Below are 19,373 nucleotides of genomic sequence, written 5' to 3'. Positions count from 1 at the left end.
GTCCCACACCAGAAACCCCACTCAGGGTTCCAGTGCCAGGAAGAGAAGTCCCCATAACTTCTGGCTGAAAAAACCAGTGGGAACTGAGGCTCAGGGAGGCTGAGGCGGCTGGAGCCCCAGGCAGCTCCTCTTAAAGGGCCCGCGCACGGACTTATCGGACTCTCTCCCTCTAAGCTTAGAGGGATGGCAGCTCGAGGGGCACCAGAGACATACAGGGAAGAACTGAGCTGTTTGGCATTGGAGCGAGGGCTGGAGAGAGGGCTTTCTCCAGGACAAAGGTGCTGTAAGAGGCCTTTGTTCCTTTGGTGAGCCCTTCCCTGGGGCGGCAGACAGTGGCCATATATGGGACTCCAGCAACCTGGCTCACACTGGTTGCCTCGCCCTGGTGATTCCCTGAATCACCACCCAACTTTCAGGCCCACCCAAGCTGTTGCCAGTTGCTTAACCATAGGATTGGCCTGTCTTGGATCCTGCTTCAGGTTTTCCTGAATTCTTTCAAACAAGCAGCATCTGGTCTCAGTGAGCCCCATATCTCTCATTAAGTAATACATAGAAACAAACACAGAGAGGCAGCCAAAATGAGGAGACAAAGAAACAGGTCCCAAATGAAAAAACAGAAAAAATCTCCAGGAAAAGAACTAAGCAAAATGGAGATAAGCAATCTAACAGATGCTGAGTTCAAAATACTGCTTATAAGGATGCTCAGTGAACTTAGTGAGGGCCTCAAGAGCATAAAAAAGGACCAGTCAGAAATGAAGGATGCACAGTCAGAAATGAAGGTGGCACTAACTGAAATAAAGAATAATTTACAAAAATTCAATAGTAGAGTAGGTAAAGCCAAGAAGCAAACCATAGATTTGGAATCTAAGGAAACACAAAACACCCAATCAGAAAAGCAAAAAGAGCCCTGGCCAGTTTGGGTCAGTGGTTAGAGCATCGACCTGCGGTCTGGAGAGACCCGGGTTCGGTTCTCGCTAAGACCACATACTTCGGTTGCAGTTTGTCCCCAGCCCTGGTTGGGTCGTGTGGGTGGCGACCACTCGATGTGTCCCTTTCACATCGATGTTTCTCTCTCTCTCTCTCTCCTTCCCACTCTATCTGAACAAAACATCAAAAAAAATGTCCTCGGGTGAGGATAAAAAAAAAAGAAAAGCAAAAAGAAAAAAGAAGCCCAAAACATGAGGATAGTGTAAGGAGCCTCTGGGACAACTTCAAGCGTGCCAACATTCGCATCTTGGGGGTGCCAGAAGAAGAAGAGAGAGAACAAGAAACCGAAAACCTCTTTGAAACAATAATGGCAGAAAACTTCCCTAATTTGGTGAAGGAAACAGACATACAAGTCCAGGAAGCACAGAGAGTCCCAAACAAGATGAACCCCAAGAGGCCCACACCAAGACACATCATCATCAAAATGCAAAAGGTTCAAGACAAAGAGAGAATCTTAAAAGCAGCAAGAGAATAGCAGTTAGTTACCTACAAGGGAGTTCCCATAAGGCTGTCAGCTGATTTCTCAAAAGAAACTTTGCAGACCAGAAGGGAGTGGCAAGAAATATTCACAGTGATGAAAAACAAGAATCTACAACCAAGATTACTCTATCCTGCAAAGCTGTCATTTAGAATCGATGGCCATATAAAGAGTTTCCCAGACAAGAAAAAGTTAAAGGAGTTCATCACCACCAAACAGTTATTATATAAAATGCTGAAGGGTCTTTTTGAAGAAAAAGATAAAATATATGAACAAACAAAATGGCAATGAATACATATCTATCGACAATTCAATCTATAAACAAAATGAACAGGCAGAACAGAAACATTCTCATAGATACAGAGAACATTTTGTTGGTTGCCAGATGGGAGAGGGTTTGGGGGAATGGGCAAAAAAGGTGATGGGATTAAGAAGAACAAATTGGTTGCTAGACTGACAAACCTCAAAGAGAAGAGGGTTGGGGGGTGGGAAGAAATAAACTAAACGTATATGCATAACCAATGGACACAGACAACAGCGTGGGAAAAGGCAGGAATGGGGTGGGAGTGGGGAGGAGGGGGTCAATGGGGGGAAAATGAGGAACATCTGTAATACATTCAACAATAAAGATAAAAAAATAAAAATTAAAAAAAAAAAGTGACAGTCAAAATGATATCTTCTTATAAGTATGTGTTATCAAAACTAAAAAAATTTGCCAGATTATTTATATACATTACAATAAATAAAGACATTTAATGACCCTCTCAATATGGGTAACAGTCATTAAGTTGGCTTACTGAATTCTTGGCCAACATGTAACCACAACAATGCTCCATGTTAATTAATGATGATTAGAGTAAGATTAGATAGAAAGTGTAAAAGTTCCCCATCCATGTCAAAGCTTCTTTCCCAACAGCCTGTGTTTGCTATTACATAGGATAATTCTTTCTTTCCTAGAACTATTGAGAAATAAATAAATAAAACAAAAATGCAGAACCACATAAAAAAATCTCATTTTTGTTTAAAGCATTATCTGGTTGTATATAATTTATGCACATATATATCAATATTTATATTAAAAAAGGATAAAATCTCTAACAAAGGGATTTGGTTTAAAAAATAAATCTTTATGTTCTAGTTTTATATTGAATTTTTAAATTTAAATTGAATTTTAGTTGTATTACATTTATTTAAATTGAATTTTTAAAAATTTTAACACTGCACCCTGGCTGGTTTGGATCAGCGATTAGAGCAAAGGCCTGGACTAAAGGGCTGTGCATTCAATCCCCGGATCAAGGGTTGCAGGTTCGATCCCCAGCCTGGCTGGGCTTGTGTGGGAGGCAACCAATCAATGTGTCTCTCTCCCATCTATGTTTCTCTCTCTCTCTCCCTCCCTTCCACTCCCTCTAAAAATCAATAGAAAAATATCCTCGGGTGAGGATTAACAAAAACAAAAACAAAAAAACTTTTTTTTTAAATACTGCATTATTTTTCCTTCCCTCCCTTCCTTTATAAAAAATCAAGGATACAATTCAACAGAAGACTAAGAACCCAATCAAAAAATGGGCAGAGGACCTAAACAGACACCTCTCTAAATAGGACATACAAATGACCAAGAGACATTTGAAAAAATGCTCAACGTCACTAATCATCAGAGAGATGCAAATTAAAACAACTATGAAGTATCACCTCACACCTGCCAGAATGGCTGCCATCAACAAATCATCAAACAACAAGTGCTGGTGAGGGTGTGGAGAAAAGGGGACTCTCGTACACTGCTGGTGGGAATGCAGACTAGTACAACCACTATGGAAAACAATATGGTGTGTCCTCAAAAAATTAAAAATTGAGCCCTGGCTGGTTTTGCTCAGTGGTTGAAGCGTCGTCCTGTGGACCAGAGTTCTGGGTTCATTCAGTTCCCGCTAAGGGCACATACAAAAAAAAAAAAAATTAAAAATTGAACTGCCATTTGACCCAGTGATCTCACTTCTAGGAATACATCCTAACAAGCCTGAAACACCAATCAGAAAGAATATATGTACCCCTATGTTCATAGCACTATTTACAATTGCCAAGATCTGGAAATAGTCCAAGTGTCCATCAATAAATGAGAGGATAAAAAAGCTGTGGCACATTTATTTATACAATGGAAACTATGCAGCTGTAAGAAAGAGAGCTCTCTTATCCTTTAAGATGACATAGAGGGACCTAGAGGGTATAATGCTAAGCAAAAAAGCCAATCAGAGAAAGACAAATACCACATGATCTCACTTATTTGTGGAATATAATAAACAAAATAAGCTGATGAACAAAAAAGACCCTGAGACACAGAAAGGAATACGGTTCAGACTGACAAATGTCAGAGGAGGGGGCGGAGGGGGGATGAGATAAACCAAAGAATTTATATGCACATCAGTGCAACCAATTGACATAGACAACAATGCTTGGGGGGGGGGGGGGGCCAGGATCAAAAGAAGGGTATCTGGGGGGAAAAGGAGAAACATCTGTAATAAAAATAAACTAATAAAAATAGTTGGAGGGGATGGATGAGATAAACCAAAGAACTTATATGCATGCATGTACGCATAACCAATGGACATAAACAACAATGCTGGGGGGGGGGGGGATGGGGAGGAAGGTGTCTAGGGGGAAAAAGGGAGAAACATCTGTAACAAAAATAAATTAATAAAAATTGGAAAACAAAATAAAACAAAAAAAATTTGAGAAATGTTACTTTTCCAATTTTGAAAATTTTTTGCTGTTGTTAATCCTCACCTGAGGATATTTTTCCATTGATTTTTAGAGAGTGGGAGAGAGGGAGGGAGAGGGGAAAAGAGAGAGAAACATCAATGTGAGAGAGAGACATTGATTGGTTGCCTCCTGCATGACCCCGACTATGCCAGGGATTGAACCAGCAACCCAGATAGGTGCCCTTGACTGGAATCAAACCCATGACCCTTTGGTCAATGGATCGACACTCTAACCACTGAGCCAAACTGGCCAGGGCAATCTTTTTTATCAAGAGGTCTTATGTCAAATGCATGTGTTTCTAGCAGGAATAATATAGTCTCTCAAGAATGCCTTCTTAAAATTCATTATCAGATACTTTTTAACCATAAATAAGGAGGTAAGAGTATCTTAGAATAAGACATGGAATAACTACCCAAGAAAGCATGCTACTATTGGGGAGGTAGTTCACGAAGGTAGTTTTCTTCTACTTTTATCCTCACCCGAGGACATTTTTCCATTTTTTGTTCAGATAGAGCGGGAGAGAGAGAGAGAAAGAGAGAGAGAGAGAAACATCGACGTGAAGGGACACATCGAGTGGCTGCCACCCGCACGACCAACCAGGGCCGGGAACAAACTGCAACCAAGGTACATGCCCTTAGCGGGAACCGAACCCAACCCAGGTCTCTCTGTACTGCAGGCCGACGCTCCAACCGCTGAGCCAAACCGGCCAGGGCGTTTTCTTCTACTTTTAAATTGCCAAAGGCAGGCCAGTCAATATTTTACATATTCTCTCTCTCCCTCCCTCCTGCCTTCTCCTACTCTCTCTCCCTCCCCCTCCCCACAATTTAGCCCTTCTCTATCAGGCACTTGATTTCCTAGTTCTCACTAGGAGGGATTCTCACTAGTTTCTCTTAGCGCTAGCCTTCTACCCAACCCCTTTTATTTCTTGGGCTCATAACCTGCTCTCATCTGCTTCCCCCTTATTTATCCTAAGTCTAACCAAGACTCTCTCCTCAGGCCACAACACCTCTAGCCCTAGAACCATTATTACTTCTGCCTGCCTCTTCCAGACCACTTGCTATAAAGTAAACATCAGTTCTCTGTAACTCTGCTGCCTACATAATAGGAGTGCTGGTCACTGAGGCTAAAGAGGCTAACCTACAAAGAACTAAGAGAGGTGAAAGGAGCTTAACAGTTAGGGGAGTGGAACAGACAGGTGAAGGAAACAAATTTAGTGAGAAGAGTGACACTGTTTAACATTTTCACAAATCTGTTAATACTGGCTAAAGAGAAGATAATCTGAATTTTCGGATGTGCTTCTGCATTCTACTCTGCAATCTGCTGCTGTTCCTCTAGTTCAAAGTATATGAAGAAAATTAAAACTCAACCTCGCATAGACATATAATTATAAAAAGGAATATTTTAATAGTTTTTTGTTTTTTATCCCCACCTGAGGACATCTTTCCATTTTTTGTTCAGACAGAGAGGGAGGGAGAGAGAGAAAAACATCGACGTGAAAGGGACACATCAAGTGGCTGCCTCTAGCAAGACCCAACCAGGGTCGGGGACAAACTGCAACCAAGGTACATGCCCCTAGGGGGAACCGAACCTGGGTCTCTTCGGACTGCAGGGACGCTCTAACCGCTGAGCCAAACCGGTCAGGGCTTTAATAGTGTTTTAAGATAATTGTGAATATTCTCCTCCGATACTACACCAAAATTCAACCAGTGGTAGTTTCTTAGAGATTAGTTGCAATGTGGAATCTGAAATCTTAATGAGCTTTTCATACTCCACTCCATTAAAATCCATAGGTCTATGGGGTAGGCAGTTTCTAAGACTGCCCTCAATTATCTCTATCTCCCAATATTCTTAACGTGTGTGTGAATATCCTGAGTATAGGCAGAATTGAATAGAATGTGGTAGTCACTAGGATTGGATGGCATGTCACTTCCAAGATTAGATTTAAAAAGATGGTAGGCATTCCACCTTGTGATGCTCTCTCTGACTCTCTCATTTGCTCTGTGGTAGAGACTCGATATTGCCAATCAAATAACAGCCACATGAATGGGCTCAAAAAGAAAGATCCTGCCCGGCTGGTGTGGCTCAGTGGTTGAGCATCAACCCATGCACCAAGAGATCATGGTTCAATTCCTGGTCAGGGCACATGCCCAAGTTGTGGGCCAAGTCCCCAGTTGGGGTCATGCAGGAGGCGGCCAATTGATGTTCTCTCTCATTGATGTTTTTATCTCTCTCTAAAATCAGTAAAGAAAAAACATTTTTAAAAAAAAGAGAGATTCTTTTCTATTCAAGCTATGAGATTATGAGATAACTGTAGCCCTGACTGATAGACCTTGATTGTACCTTTATGAAAGACCCTAACCAAAGGCGCCTGGCTAAGCCATACCTGGATTCCTAACCCAGAAAAGAGAAATAACAAATGTTTGTTGTTTCAGAATGCTATATTTTGGAGCAATTTGTTACACAGCAACAGATATCTAATCTCTCTATATACATATACAATCTACCTTATAATATGAATAGATCTTTACCTATGCAAAATTTTGTAATGTCATGCTTTGATCTTTTGAAAATATTTGTTCACTGAGTTATGCAAACATTTCAAATATTAACTATTTCATCAGACAATATTTTAAAAATCACCATCTGTTAATGTCACCAATAATCTCATCAGAAAGTCTCTAAGTAGTGAGGCGTTAAGCTTACAATCATGGATATAAAATTTCTAAAATTTCATTTCTGCCTGAAAGCTTTTTAAAATAATCACTGGTAACAAATGTACCAATTTTTTGCCTTGAAGCAAAAAAAGCTCCGTTCATATTTTTAAAAATGTCTGCCAAATGCCTAAATCTAAATAACCATAATTTGTCCAAAGGAAAAAAATAAATAAATGGGACTATATCAAACTAAAAAGATTTTACACAGCAAAGGAAACCATCAACAAAACAAAAAGACAAGCTACTGAATGGGAGAAGATATCTGCCAATAGTACATCTGATAAGGGGTTAATATCCAAAATTTATAAAGAACTCATGCAACTCAACACCAAAAACATAAACAATCCAATTAAAAAATGGGCAGAGGATCTGAATAGATATGTCTCCAAAGAGGACATACAGATGACCCATAGAAATATGAAAGGATGTTTAATGTCACTAATTGTCAGAGAAATGCAAATTGAAACCATAATAAGATATCACATCACACCTGGAAGAATGGTTATCATCAATAAATCCACAAACTGCAAGTGTGGGCAAGGATGTAGAGAAAAGGGAACCTTCATGCACTGTTGGTGGAAACGTAGACTAGTGCAACCACTACGAAAAACAGTATAGAGGCTCTTCAAGAAATTAAAAGTGTTGCCCTCGCTGGTGTGGCTTGGTTGGACATTGTTCCATACATCAAAAGGCTGCTAGCTCAATTCCTGGTCAGGGCACATGCCTGGGTTGCGGGCTCAATCCCCAGTGGGAGGGTATGCAGGAAGCAGCCAGCTGATGTTCTGCTCTCACATCAATGTTTCTCTTTCTCTCTTCCTCTCCCTTACTCTCTAAAAGTCAATAAAAACGTATTTTAAAAAAAGAATATATGCACTCCCATGTTCATGGCAGAGCTCTTTACAATAGTCAAGATATGAAAACAACCCAAGTACCCATCAGTAGACAAGTAAATAAAAATGCTGTGGCATGCATATATATATATATATATAAAAAAAACTTGGTCATAAAAAAAGAATGAAATCTTACCAGTTGAGACAGCATGGATGGGCCTATAGGGTATTATGCTAAGTGAAATAACTCAGAGAAAGACAAATACCATATGATTTTACTTATATATGAAAACTAAACAAAATAAATGAACAAACAAAATTAAAACAGACTCATAGACACAGAAAAGACTGATGGTTGCCAGAGGGGCAGGGGTTTGGGAAACTGGGTGAAAAAGTAAAGGGATTAAGAAGTACAACTTAGTTACAAAATAGTCACAGGGACATAAAATCCAACATGGAGTTTATAGTCAATAACATTATAATAACTGTGTATGTGGTACTGGTGGGTACTGGAAATACTGGGGGAAGCACTTTGTAAAGAATGTAATTATCTAAACACTAAGCTGTACACTTGAAACTAATACAAAATAATATTGAATGTAAAGTGTAATTGAAAAATAAAATTGCCCAGCCGGTGTGGCTCAGTGGTTGAGAGTCAACTCATGCACCAAGAGGTTGCCGGTTCAACTCCCAGTCAGGACACATGCCCAAGTTGTGGGCCAAATTCCCAGTGTGGGGCATGCAGGAGGTGGCCAATCAATGTTCTCTCTCATCAATGTTTCTATCTCTCTCTCCCTTTCTCTTCCTCTCTCTCTAAAATCAATAAAGAAATTAAATTAAAGGAAAATGACTAGTTTGTTAGCAATTTATCAAGTAAAAATAATGTCCCATGAAAAAAGCAGCTAGTTTAGCTCAAACAATTGGACAAGAACTTTTCCTTAAACCACAGTACTTCCATCTCTATTTCTGAATCTAAACAGTATATTCTTTTATTTCTTGCTATCGTAAACTCCAAAGCCTAAGTTAAAGATCAATCTTTAAAATTTTCAAATCAAAAGACTGGCTCAGTTGGTTGAGCATTATCTCATGCACCAAAAGGTCACTGGATGGATTCTTGGTCAGGGTACATGATTGCGTTGCTGGCTCGATCCCCAATGGGGTTTGTACAGGAGGCAACTGATCAATGTTTCTCTCTCTTGCCCTCTCCCTCCTTTCTCTCTAAAATCAATAAAAAACATATTTAAAAAACACACAAATAATTTATATAAAACTAACAAATAAAATACAAACAGACTAACAGATACAGAGAACAGTCTGACAACTGTCAGAGGGGAGGGGAGAGGGGGCTAGGTAAAAAAGGTGAAAGGATTAAGAGAAAAAAAAAACCAAAAAACAAAACAAAGACCTCACAGATAAACAACAGTATGATTACCAAAGGGAAAGGGGGTTGGGAGTAGTTAGGAGAGGGTAAAGAGGGAATAAATGGTGATGGAAGGAGACTTGACTTGGGGTGGTGAACACACGATACAATATATCGATGAAGTATTACACAACTGTACCCATGAAACCTATATATATATGTTTTTTTAAATCCTCACCCAAGGATATTTTTTCCCTTTATTTTCAGAGTGGGAGGGAAGAGGGAGGCGGGGGGAGAGAGAAAGAGAGAAAGAAACATCGATGTGAGAGAGACACTTTGACCGGTTGCCTCCTGTACACCAGCCAGGGCCAGGAACCAAACGACAACCAAGGAGGTATCTGTCCTTGACTGGAATCAAAACCGTCACTCTTTGGTCCGAGGGCTGACACTCCAACCACTGAGCCAAACTGGTCAGTGCAAAACTATATATTTTTATTAACCAATGTCACCCCAGTAAATTCAGTAAAATAAAAGGTATGGTTTATGTACTTTTCTTCATCCCTGTCTTACAAGTTATTTGTTCTCCTTTAATCTAGTTTACCTATAAAACTTTTCATAGCGCTATTTCTCTGCATTACTCTTCTCAATATAGACAATATACATTTCTATGCATTTGTCTGCCCAGCTAGATTACTTCATCTTCTACTTTTTAATATACCTGTTAATGCCTAAAATATTTGGCTCACAAAAGGTGTTTATGAAACTAAAACTAAATTTTCATTAAATCTGATTAAATATCCTATTTTCTACCATCTTCTCTGTGCATCTAGATTGATATCACTTTTTTTTTTTTTTTTTGCATGGATTAGGTATCGCTTTCTCCTTTGTTCAAAATAGAAATAGTGTGTCTAGAAATTAATAAAGAGTAAAAGTAAGGCATATCAAGATAGTAAAATTATGATAGGCAGGTAGGTATCCAGAATACAAAAATAACTAGAGTATCTAATGATAGATTGATTGGTTTCCATTACAAGGCAGCAGTTCTTTTTGCTAATTTTTCTCCCTTTGGCCTTCTGCAACAAATATCAACTTTTTAATCTGGTTCACTCCTTGGAATGATAAATTGTGCAATTTTCCTGTGGAGAGTACACTGTTATAAGATAAGAATTGACTCTATACTTGAAGTAACAATCTGAGCAAGGCTTTACATCTTTTGATAGCTCCATTAAAATCCCAGAGACAACAACAAAGTCAAATAAAGCTAAGGAAAAAAAGGGGAACTTACCACCAAACAAAGGTTCTGGTTCCACCAATATTTCCTGCTTTTGAGGAATTGGGGCACGAACTTCTTCTCTATTAAAAAACAAACAAATAGGAAAACATCAAAATGAAAGCTTTTTGCTACCTGTAACTATTGTGAATCCATTCAAATTAACAAGTAAAATGACCCTGTCCAGTTTGGCTCAGCGATAGAGCACTGGCCTGCAGACCAATGAGTCTCAGGTTCAAGATTCTGGCCAGGGGCACATATCTCGGTTGCGGTTCATCCCTGGCCCTGGTCGGGGTCATGTGGGAGGCAACCGATCGATGTGTCCCTCTCACGTCGATGTTCCTCTCTCTCCCCCTTTCTATCCTTCTCCCTCCCTCCCACTGTATCTGAAGATAGAGAAATATCCTTTGGTGAGGATTAAAATAAATAAACAAATTAATAAGTAAAATGAACACCAGTCTTAATGACTTTTAGGAACCACAGTGATGACTGTTAGATGGTTTCCATATGGAGATCAATTGTACATGGCACAGATACCTCAAATGATTTACAAAGAAAAAGAATAAACAAAAATAAAAATATTTCCCCTTTCCTCTCAAGTTCTTTACCTTAAATTATTTCCCAAACAAAGAGAAGGAATTAAAAAAGAAAAATCAGGCAAATTATTTATTGAAAAATATTGGCTTAATAAAAGCACTATTACTACCACATTAAATAAATAATTAAATTGCACAGATATAGTAAAATAAACAAACAAACTTACAGTGAATTTTATGCTAGTTATGGTCAACACATGAATTATTTATTAAATAAACCCTACTATATACAGAACAGAAAAAGTAATTACTCATCTTTTAAAAGCCTATAAACTCTTCAAAGTTCACCTCTAAAGGGTTTTCTAACAATCCACCTCTTTCAATTTAAAAAAATCATTTAGATATACTGTAAAAATGGTATATGTTCCTTTAAAAATCAGTTTATTTTAGTTTTAACTCAAATGTTAAATTCTGCTGATTAATGATCATAGCAAATAGTACTTCCAAATTTATTATCTTCCTGCTTATAATCAGATGTTTCTAATAGTAATAACTAAACTGAAGACCTGGTTGTTGTTTTTTTTTTATCCTCACCCGAGGATATTTTTCCATTTTTTGTTCAGGTAGAATGGGAGGGAGAGAGAGGAACAGAGAGAGAGAGAGAAACATCGATGTGAAAGGAACACATCGAGTGGCTGCCACCCGCACAACCGACCAGGGCCGGGGACAAACTGCAACTGAGGTACGTGCCCTTAGCGGGAACCGAACCCGGGTCTCTCAGGACCGCAGGCCGACGCTCTAACCGCTGAACCACACTGGCCAGGGCAAGACCTTGTTTTTGATAGGTAAGAATTGAAAATCTAAAACAGACTTTATGAAATAAAGTACGAACATTCATTTGTCAACAAGAACATCCTATAATCAAATAACTAGACAAAGAAATATACAATAAGCCAAATGACTGAATAAAGGATAATTCAGAATTACGTTAAAAACTCTTTCCTATTGGATATCAGTCACTGCTCACACAGAATTTCAATAATCTGAAGGAACAATGTGTCTGTAAGAGGAAGCTCTATTTTTTTTTTTAATCCTCACCCAAGGATATTTTTTTTTTCCTACTTATCTTCAGATAGAGTGGGAGGGAGAGGAAAGAGAGAGAAAAGGAAAGAGAGAAAAACATTGACGTGAGAGGGACATATCGACTGGTTGCCTCCCACATGACCCTGACCAGAGCCAGGGACCAAACCACAACAGATGTACATGCCCTTGACCAGGATGGAACTCGCAACTCTTTGGTCCCAGGTCCGACACTGCTTAACCAAACTGGCCAGGGTGAGGAAGCTCTATTAATCCTCTTTCATCAAAGAAAAATAGGTCATTATCTTAAGAAAACTAATAATTTAAAACATTATCTTTTACCTAAATAAATCTTTCCATTGTTAGCACATCTCACTTTTACATATATATAAAAGTATCTCAATCAGTAGTCCCTATACAGAAAGACTTAATTACTACATATTTGTGGGCATGTGCTTCAAGACTGTTAACTACCTAACAAGATGAAGGAATGGAACAGAAAAAGGTGAACTGTAAAGAGCAAAAAATTACAGTTTAGGAATTAGAAGCCACTATCAAATGTTAACCAATTAGCATTACAAATAATCTAAGTCAAATTATAATGTAATTCAGTAAGGAAAGACATTCATTTATCAAAACTATTTTCCTTTTTTTTTTAATCCTCACTCGAGGACATTTTTCCATTTTTTTTTATAGAGAGAGAGAGAGAGAAACATCAATGTGAAAGGGACACATCGAGTGGCTGCCTCCCACACGACCCAACCAGGGCTGGGGACAAACTGCAACCGAGGTACATGCCCCTAGCAGGAACCAAGCCCGGGTCTCTCCAGACCGCAGGCCAACACTCCAACCGCTGAGCCAAACTGGCTGAGGCTCAAAACTATTTTTAAACACAATTAAGAAAACATGTTTATATAGTGAGGACAAATATTTTCCCAAATCTGCTGTGAATAACTGTTATTCAAGTTTCTGTAAACTAAATCATGTTTATATATTGATGATTTACATGCTATGTTGAGAGAGAATGGGATATCACATCTGAAATATGGCCAACATTGAGAGGGAAAAAACTTTACAAAATACTAACAATGACTGCCCTTGCCGGTTTGGCTCAGCAGTTAGAGCGTTGGCCCACGGACCAGAGTCCTGGGTTCAGTCCCCTCTAAGGGCACGTACCTTGGTTGCAGTTTGTCCTTGGCCCCAGTTGGGGTCATGTGGGTGGCAAGCAGTCAATGTGTCTCTCTCACATAGATGTCTCTCTCTCTCTGTCTTCCTCCCTCCATCCGTCCTGCTCTATCTGAAGATAAATGCAGAAATGTCCTCAGGTGAGGATTAAAAAATAAATATATATATTTACAATGATCTACAAGTTCATGCTTCATGTAGAAAAAATATTACTCTAGCATCTAAAACTATATCAATAAAAGAGGTGAGAATGTCCTGAATGTTATTTGGCCTTTTAAATCTATGTCTAATTTAGTAAAAATAAAATCCATGTCTTCTGACTATCCATATTTAAGGGGATTCCTCTATTTTTTAATCTCACGTTATAAACATTGAGTTATAAAGGACTATGGGTATTAAAGTCTTATTTAAGAATCTTTTAAATTGTTTTAAAAAAAAATCAATGGCCCTGGTTGTTTGCTCAGTGGTTAGAGCACCAGCCTGCGGATCAGAGAGTCCCGGGTTCGATTCCGGCCAAGGGCATGTACCTCAGTTGCGGTTTGTCCCAGCCCCAGTTGGGGTCGTGCAGGTGGCAGCCAATCGAGGTGTCTCTCTCACATCAATGTTTCTGTCCCCCGCCCCCCCATCCTCCCACTGTGTCTGAAGATAAATGTAAAAATATCTTCAGGTGAGGATTAAAAAAACAGTCAATGGTTTTCCCTTGAGTAAAGTTTATTTATATTATTTTCCAAAGACTATTGGAATTTTGCCCAAAAGGTATTCATTTTCAAAGTCTCATTGGTATCAAATGTAAAAAGCAAAAAAGAATAAACCTGTTTACCATTTATTACTATTCTTTATAGAGTATGGGTCTATATATTAAAGGTGCTTCTAATAATTAACTACATGTAACTATTTAAGGTATAAAAGACTAGAATTATTTTTCAAAATATTTTCATGGCAGCTCAAAACTTTCCTAGGACAATGTAAGAAACTAAAATTGTGAAATCTGAACTTTATTGGGCTTTACTTCCATATCTGTTACTTAACTGCTGTGTAGCTTAGGAAAATGCCTAAGCCTCTGCTTCCTCAGCTGTAAAATCTGGATAATAATGCCATCCTACTGGGTTCTAAATAATAGACATGACAGTGGTTTAGAGAATTTAAAGTATATAAGTATAAAAATTTCTATTTGACAGTTTTTCAGATGCTTCCAACTTACAATTTTTTTCAAAAACAGATAATTAACTTGATAAAAATGCAATTACTCAATTTAGGCAGGTGGTTTGCTCCTAACAAGAAATAATAAATTCATACTCTGTGTGTGGTCTAACAGTGGAGACACTTGCTGAACTGGTACTGGGCTCTTCAGCGATTCCACCACCATCCAAAAACATTGTGACTGCCATCTCCAGATTATTGTTGCAGGCTTCAAGCATATGTTTCCCTACACTTTCACTTGCACCTGAAATAGCAGAAAGAGGTTAAAGGTTAAAAAAAAGGCACCTTATTCAGTTCTTAGAATACAGAATTCTCAAGCAAATTAATAGTACATTTTCCCTTAAAGAATGAATAACTCAAAAAAAACCCACACAAAAAACCTGTTTAAACTTCTACACTGTAGGCACCCTCTCCTGCTCAGGAGCTTGCCCGTGCCCCCCCACCCCCCACCACCACTTCTTCTTCACAGCTATACATTTCCCAAACTCCAAGAGTCCCTACAAGACTTGCAACCATGGAGCAGTAGCTTGTATCCACCGCCCCCTCTCTAATTCTCTGAACCTGTCTCCAAAGCCCTTTTCTCTAACTTTCCAGTGAGTCAAAGCAGCCCCACCTATGCTCATTTCTTTTCTACAACATTTATAGAGAGCCAAAGCAGCCCCGCCTAGGTTCTCTCCTGTTGCTTTTTCTATCCTAAGTCCTTCCTTGTTTCATTGTCCCAGCTTTAATAAACATTCTCTCATCTGGCTGATGTGGCTCAGTGGTTGAGCGTCGACCCATGCACCAAGAGGTCACTAGTTCGATTACTGGTCAGGACACATGCCCAGGTTGTGGGACCTATCCCCAGTGGGGGGCATGCAGGAGGTGGCCAATTGATGCTCTCTCTCATCAATGTTTCTATCTCTCTCCCTCTCACTTCCTCTCCCTAAAATCAATAAAGAGAAAAAAAAATTTTTAAAAACATTCTCTCAAAATAAAATAATAAACTTGTAGCCCTGGCGGGTTTGGCTCAGCGGTTAGAGCGTCGGCCCATAGACCGGAGAGTCCCAGGTTTGGTTCCCTCTAAGGGCACGCACCTCAGTTGCAGTCTGTCCCTGGTCCTGGTTGGGGTCCTGTGGGTGGCAACCAGTCAATGTGTCTCTCTCACATCGATGTTTCTCTCTCTTCCTCATGCTCTCCCTCCTACTCTATCTGAAGATAAATGCAAAAATGTCCTCTTGTGAGAATAAAAAATAATTTAAAAATTTCTACAGTTGTTAGTGTGACATATAGAGCTAGAAAGGAAAATAAAAGCATTAAAATAGCTTTCACAATAAAACAAAAACTAAATAAAGTATTTATCTGACATTTCTTTAAATGGACCAACCAGTGTGGCTCAGTGGTTGTGCATCAACCCATGCACCAAGAGATTGCCGGTTCAATTACCAATCAGGGCACACGCCCAGGTTGTGGGTCTGATCCCCAGTGGGGGCCATGCAGAAGGTGGCCAATCAATGTTCTCGCCTATCGATGTTTCCATCTGTCTCTACTTCTCCCTTCCTCTCTCTCTAAAATAAAAATAAATGAACCAACTATATATTTGTTAACAAACCGAAAAAGATAAAGAAAAACCAAAGACTATACTCTAGAAAGTTGGAAATTGTTAGAAAGAATGCATTTCCGTTAGTATTTCATTTTTAGTTTTTTGTTTTTCATCTTCACCCAAGGATATGTTTTTATTCATTTCAGAGGCGGGGGAGAGTGGGAGGGAGAGAGAGAGAGAAAAACATCAATTGATTGTCTCCCATACATGCCTTGACCTGGGATCAAACCCACAACCATTTGGTGCATGAGACGATGCTCTGGCCAACAGTATTTCATTTCTATTAAAAAATAAAGCATTTTTCATAACAGTGGGAGAGAAATGAGATAGAACATTTTTGTCAAAGATATAACTAAGTCAAAACCTAGTATGAAATGTCAATTGTCATCATTTAAAACTGGCCCTATCATACTTACTTATTTGTAAAGCCAGCAGTCTGTTAGATGCAATATAAATTAGTAAAGCCCTTTAGGAAAACAATTGTACAACATGTATCATGAAACATAAAAAATACTAGTTCCTTTTTTGACCCAGTAAGTTGGGCTTCTAGTTAAAAGACATATTAAGAATCTATCTGATTAAACATTCTGTGGTCATTAAAAAGTATCTCTCAGGCTTTCCTTTGGGATGACTTTCCTTCTACCTGAATGATGTCCTTTGTAGTTTACTTCAGTGAGGTCTGCTGGTTGTGTGTGAAGAGGAAGGAGAGGGTCTGAAAATGTCTTTATTTTGCTGTCATTGCTGAAAGACAGTTTTACTGAATATGTGTTCTACTTTCTTAAGGCTAACAGCTATTCTCTCTCAGTACACTAAAGACAGCATTCCAATGCCCTCTGGCTTCTGTTGTTGCTAATGGGAAATCAGTTGCTAAAGAAAAACATCTGTATAGCAATCTATTGTTTCTCTTCAGTTGCTTTTAAGATCTTCTCTGTCTTTGGTCTTCTGTGGTTTTACTCTAATTTGTCAGGGCTTATTTTATTTGTCCTCCTTGGGATTCCCTGGATTTCCACCATATATAAAAACTGTTATCTTTTATTGATTCTGAAAAATTCTCAGACATTTCTCCTTAACAATTACCTTACTCCTCCAGTCACACTTATTTCCTTCTGGAACCAATTAAATCTATGTTACAACTCTTCACTCTAGGCTATGCTAATATTTTTTACCTGCTCATTGAGATTTTAATGTCAGTTCATTTTTTATAATTAGAAGGTCTGTTTTTTAATTTTTTCCTAATCTGCTCATTCATGTTTTAGAGAGCCTTACTTCATACTCTTATGTCAATATTAATTAAGCTTACTGGAGTTACTAAGACAAAATATAAACTGTCTGCAGTCTCTAGGTGGTCACTATCTTGTTTCTACTAGCTCTTGCTTTACTGTGCCATGGTTTTTGTGGATTTTGGGCCTTTTTTTTTTTCACTGAGATTTCATGTGCCTTGAAATTTTAACCTGTAGATTTTTAAAGCTTGGGTTTAAGGTACACTCCTCCTAAGAGGATATGATTTGATAGATTTTGTAAGGCACCTGTGGGCACTACCAAACAAGGGCAACTTCAAAAACATTATTTTTTTTAAATATGTTTTTTTTTTGTTGTTTTGTTTTTATCCTCACCCGAGGACATTTTTCCATTTTTTGTTCAGATAGAGTGGGAGGGAGAGAGAGGAAGAGAGAGAGAGAGAAACATCGATGTGAAGGGACACATCGAGTGGCTGCCACCCGCACGACCAACCAGGGCCGGGGACAAACTGCAACTGAGGAACGTGCCCTTAGCGGAAACCGAACCCGGGTCTCTCTGTACCGCAGGCCGATACTCAACCGCTGAGCCAAACCGGCCAGGGCTTAAATATGTTTTTATTGGTTTAGAGAGAGAAGGAAGGAGAGGGAGAGAGAAACACTGATGAAGGAGAGAAACATCGATCGGCTGCCTCCTGCACACCCCCTACTGGGGATGGAGCCTGTAACCTGGGCACGTGCCCTGACGAGAAATCAAACCAGTGACTTCTTGGTGCATGGGACAACACTCAACCAACTGAGCCACACCAGCAGGCTCAAATATGTTCTTGACTTGGTTTTATAAAGACCACATGGAAAATGTGACCCTGTGTGTACCACTGTTATAAATTCTCAGTTTAGATATCCCTTGTCACTCTGCAACTACCAAGGTTGAAACAATAAAGTCTCAAAGGGGCAGAGGTCTTCTTTCAGACTCCTCTACTTAGGAAGGCCACAGGCTTTGTTTCCTATTTCCTGTGCCCTATCAAAAGAGGTCAATGCAGCCCTGGCCGGTTTGGCTCAGCGGTCAGAGCATCAGCCCGTGGACTGGAGAGACCCAGGTTCAGTTCCTGCTGAGGGCAGGTACTTCAGTTGCATTTGTCTCTGGCCCCGGTTGGGGTTGTTTGGGTGGCAACCAGTTGATGTGTCTCTCTCACATCAATGATTCTCTCTTCCTCCCTCTCTCCCTCCTGCTCTATCTGAAGATGAATGAAAAATGTCCTTGAGTGGGGGGGGGGGGGGGGGGAAGAGGTCAATGCCAATCAGTTTGAGCAGTTTCCACCAGGATGAAGTCTTGCTTTAAATCTAGCTAACATCTGCATTCCCAATTTCATTTCATTTTAGTTTCTGTGTACCTTACTTTCTTGCCAGGCCAATGACACATTCTGAAAGATCTTTTAAAGTACACATTTTTTTCTCAGCAGGAGGGTTATCCATATCTCTCTAGTTTAGCCCTACTGCAAGAAAGGAAAGTGCTGACTCTACTCTTAGTATCTGTCATGTGTTTTTCTCTACTATCTCTAAAGCTTTATTTCTTTTTCTTGTCTTTCTTTTTTCACTATCTTAAGGTTTTAAAGCAAGCCCTTAATACTTCTTATTTGGATTACCACAACAGGCTCCTAACTGATCATCATTCTCTCTTCTACCTGGCTGCTGAAGTTATGTTCCAAAATACAAGTATGACTGTATCACACCCCAATTTAAATTTTTTTTGGGGGGGGGGTTATTTTCAGATAGAGCAGAAGGGAGAGAAGGGGAAAGAGAGAGAGAGAAACACCAACGTGAAAGAGACACGACTGGCTGCCACACACAACCCCAACCGGGGCCAGGGACCAAGTGCAACCGAGGTATGCGCCCTTAGCGGAAACCGTACCTGGGACTCTCTGGTCCACGGGTGGACACTCTAACTGCTGAACCAAATTGGCCAGGGTCCAATTTAAATTCTTTAATGACTTTCTGACATCTACAAAGTCCTTTTAATCTGGAAAGTACTTTGTGATCAGGTCTCAGTTTATTTCTCTGGCTTTGCCTCACAATTCAGTATACTGAATAACATGCTTGCCATATCCATATCCTCCTCATCCCTCTCTCCTACTTCATCTGGTTCATGCACGCTCAAGAACCAT

The 19,373-nt window shown here is 39.4% G+C and overlaps 1 protein-coding gene across 3 annotated transcripts in view; it reads right to left on the bottom strand.

Moving 5' to 3' along the window:
• UBXN7 (UBX domain protein 7) overlaps positions 1-19,373 on the bottom strand; it is a 70,359-nt gene that overhangs the window by 35,612 nt on the left and 15,374 nt on the right. For all 3 annotated transcript variants that reach the window (XM_036242571.1, XM_036242572.1, XM_036242573.1), the window contains exons 2-3: positions 14,488-14,635; positions 10,406-10,473 (exon numbers count right to left, since the gene is read on the bottom strand). In XM_036242571.1, coding sequence (XP_036098464.1) covers positions 10,406-10,473; positions 14,488-14,635 — 216 coding nt within the window. The remainder of the gene's footprint in view (positions 1-10,405; positions 10,474-14,487; positions 14,636-19,373) is intronic.

The sequence above is a fragment of the Molossus molossus genome, unplaced genomic scaffold (assembly GCF_014108415.1).
Source record: "Molossus molossus isolate mMolMol1 unplaced genomic scaffold, mMolMol1.p scaffold_m16_p_5, whole genome shotgun sequence".
NCBI classification, from domain to species: domain Eukaryota; kingdom Metazoa; phylum Chordata; class Mammalia; order Chiroptera; family Molossidae; genus Molossus; species Molossus molossus.
Note: the sequence above shows the minus strand (reverse complement) of the source record. Positions and strands in the feature narration are given on the sequence as shown.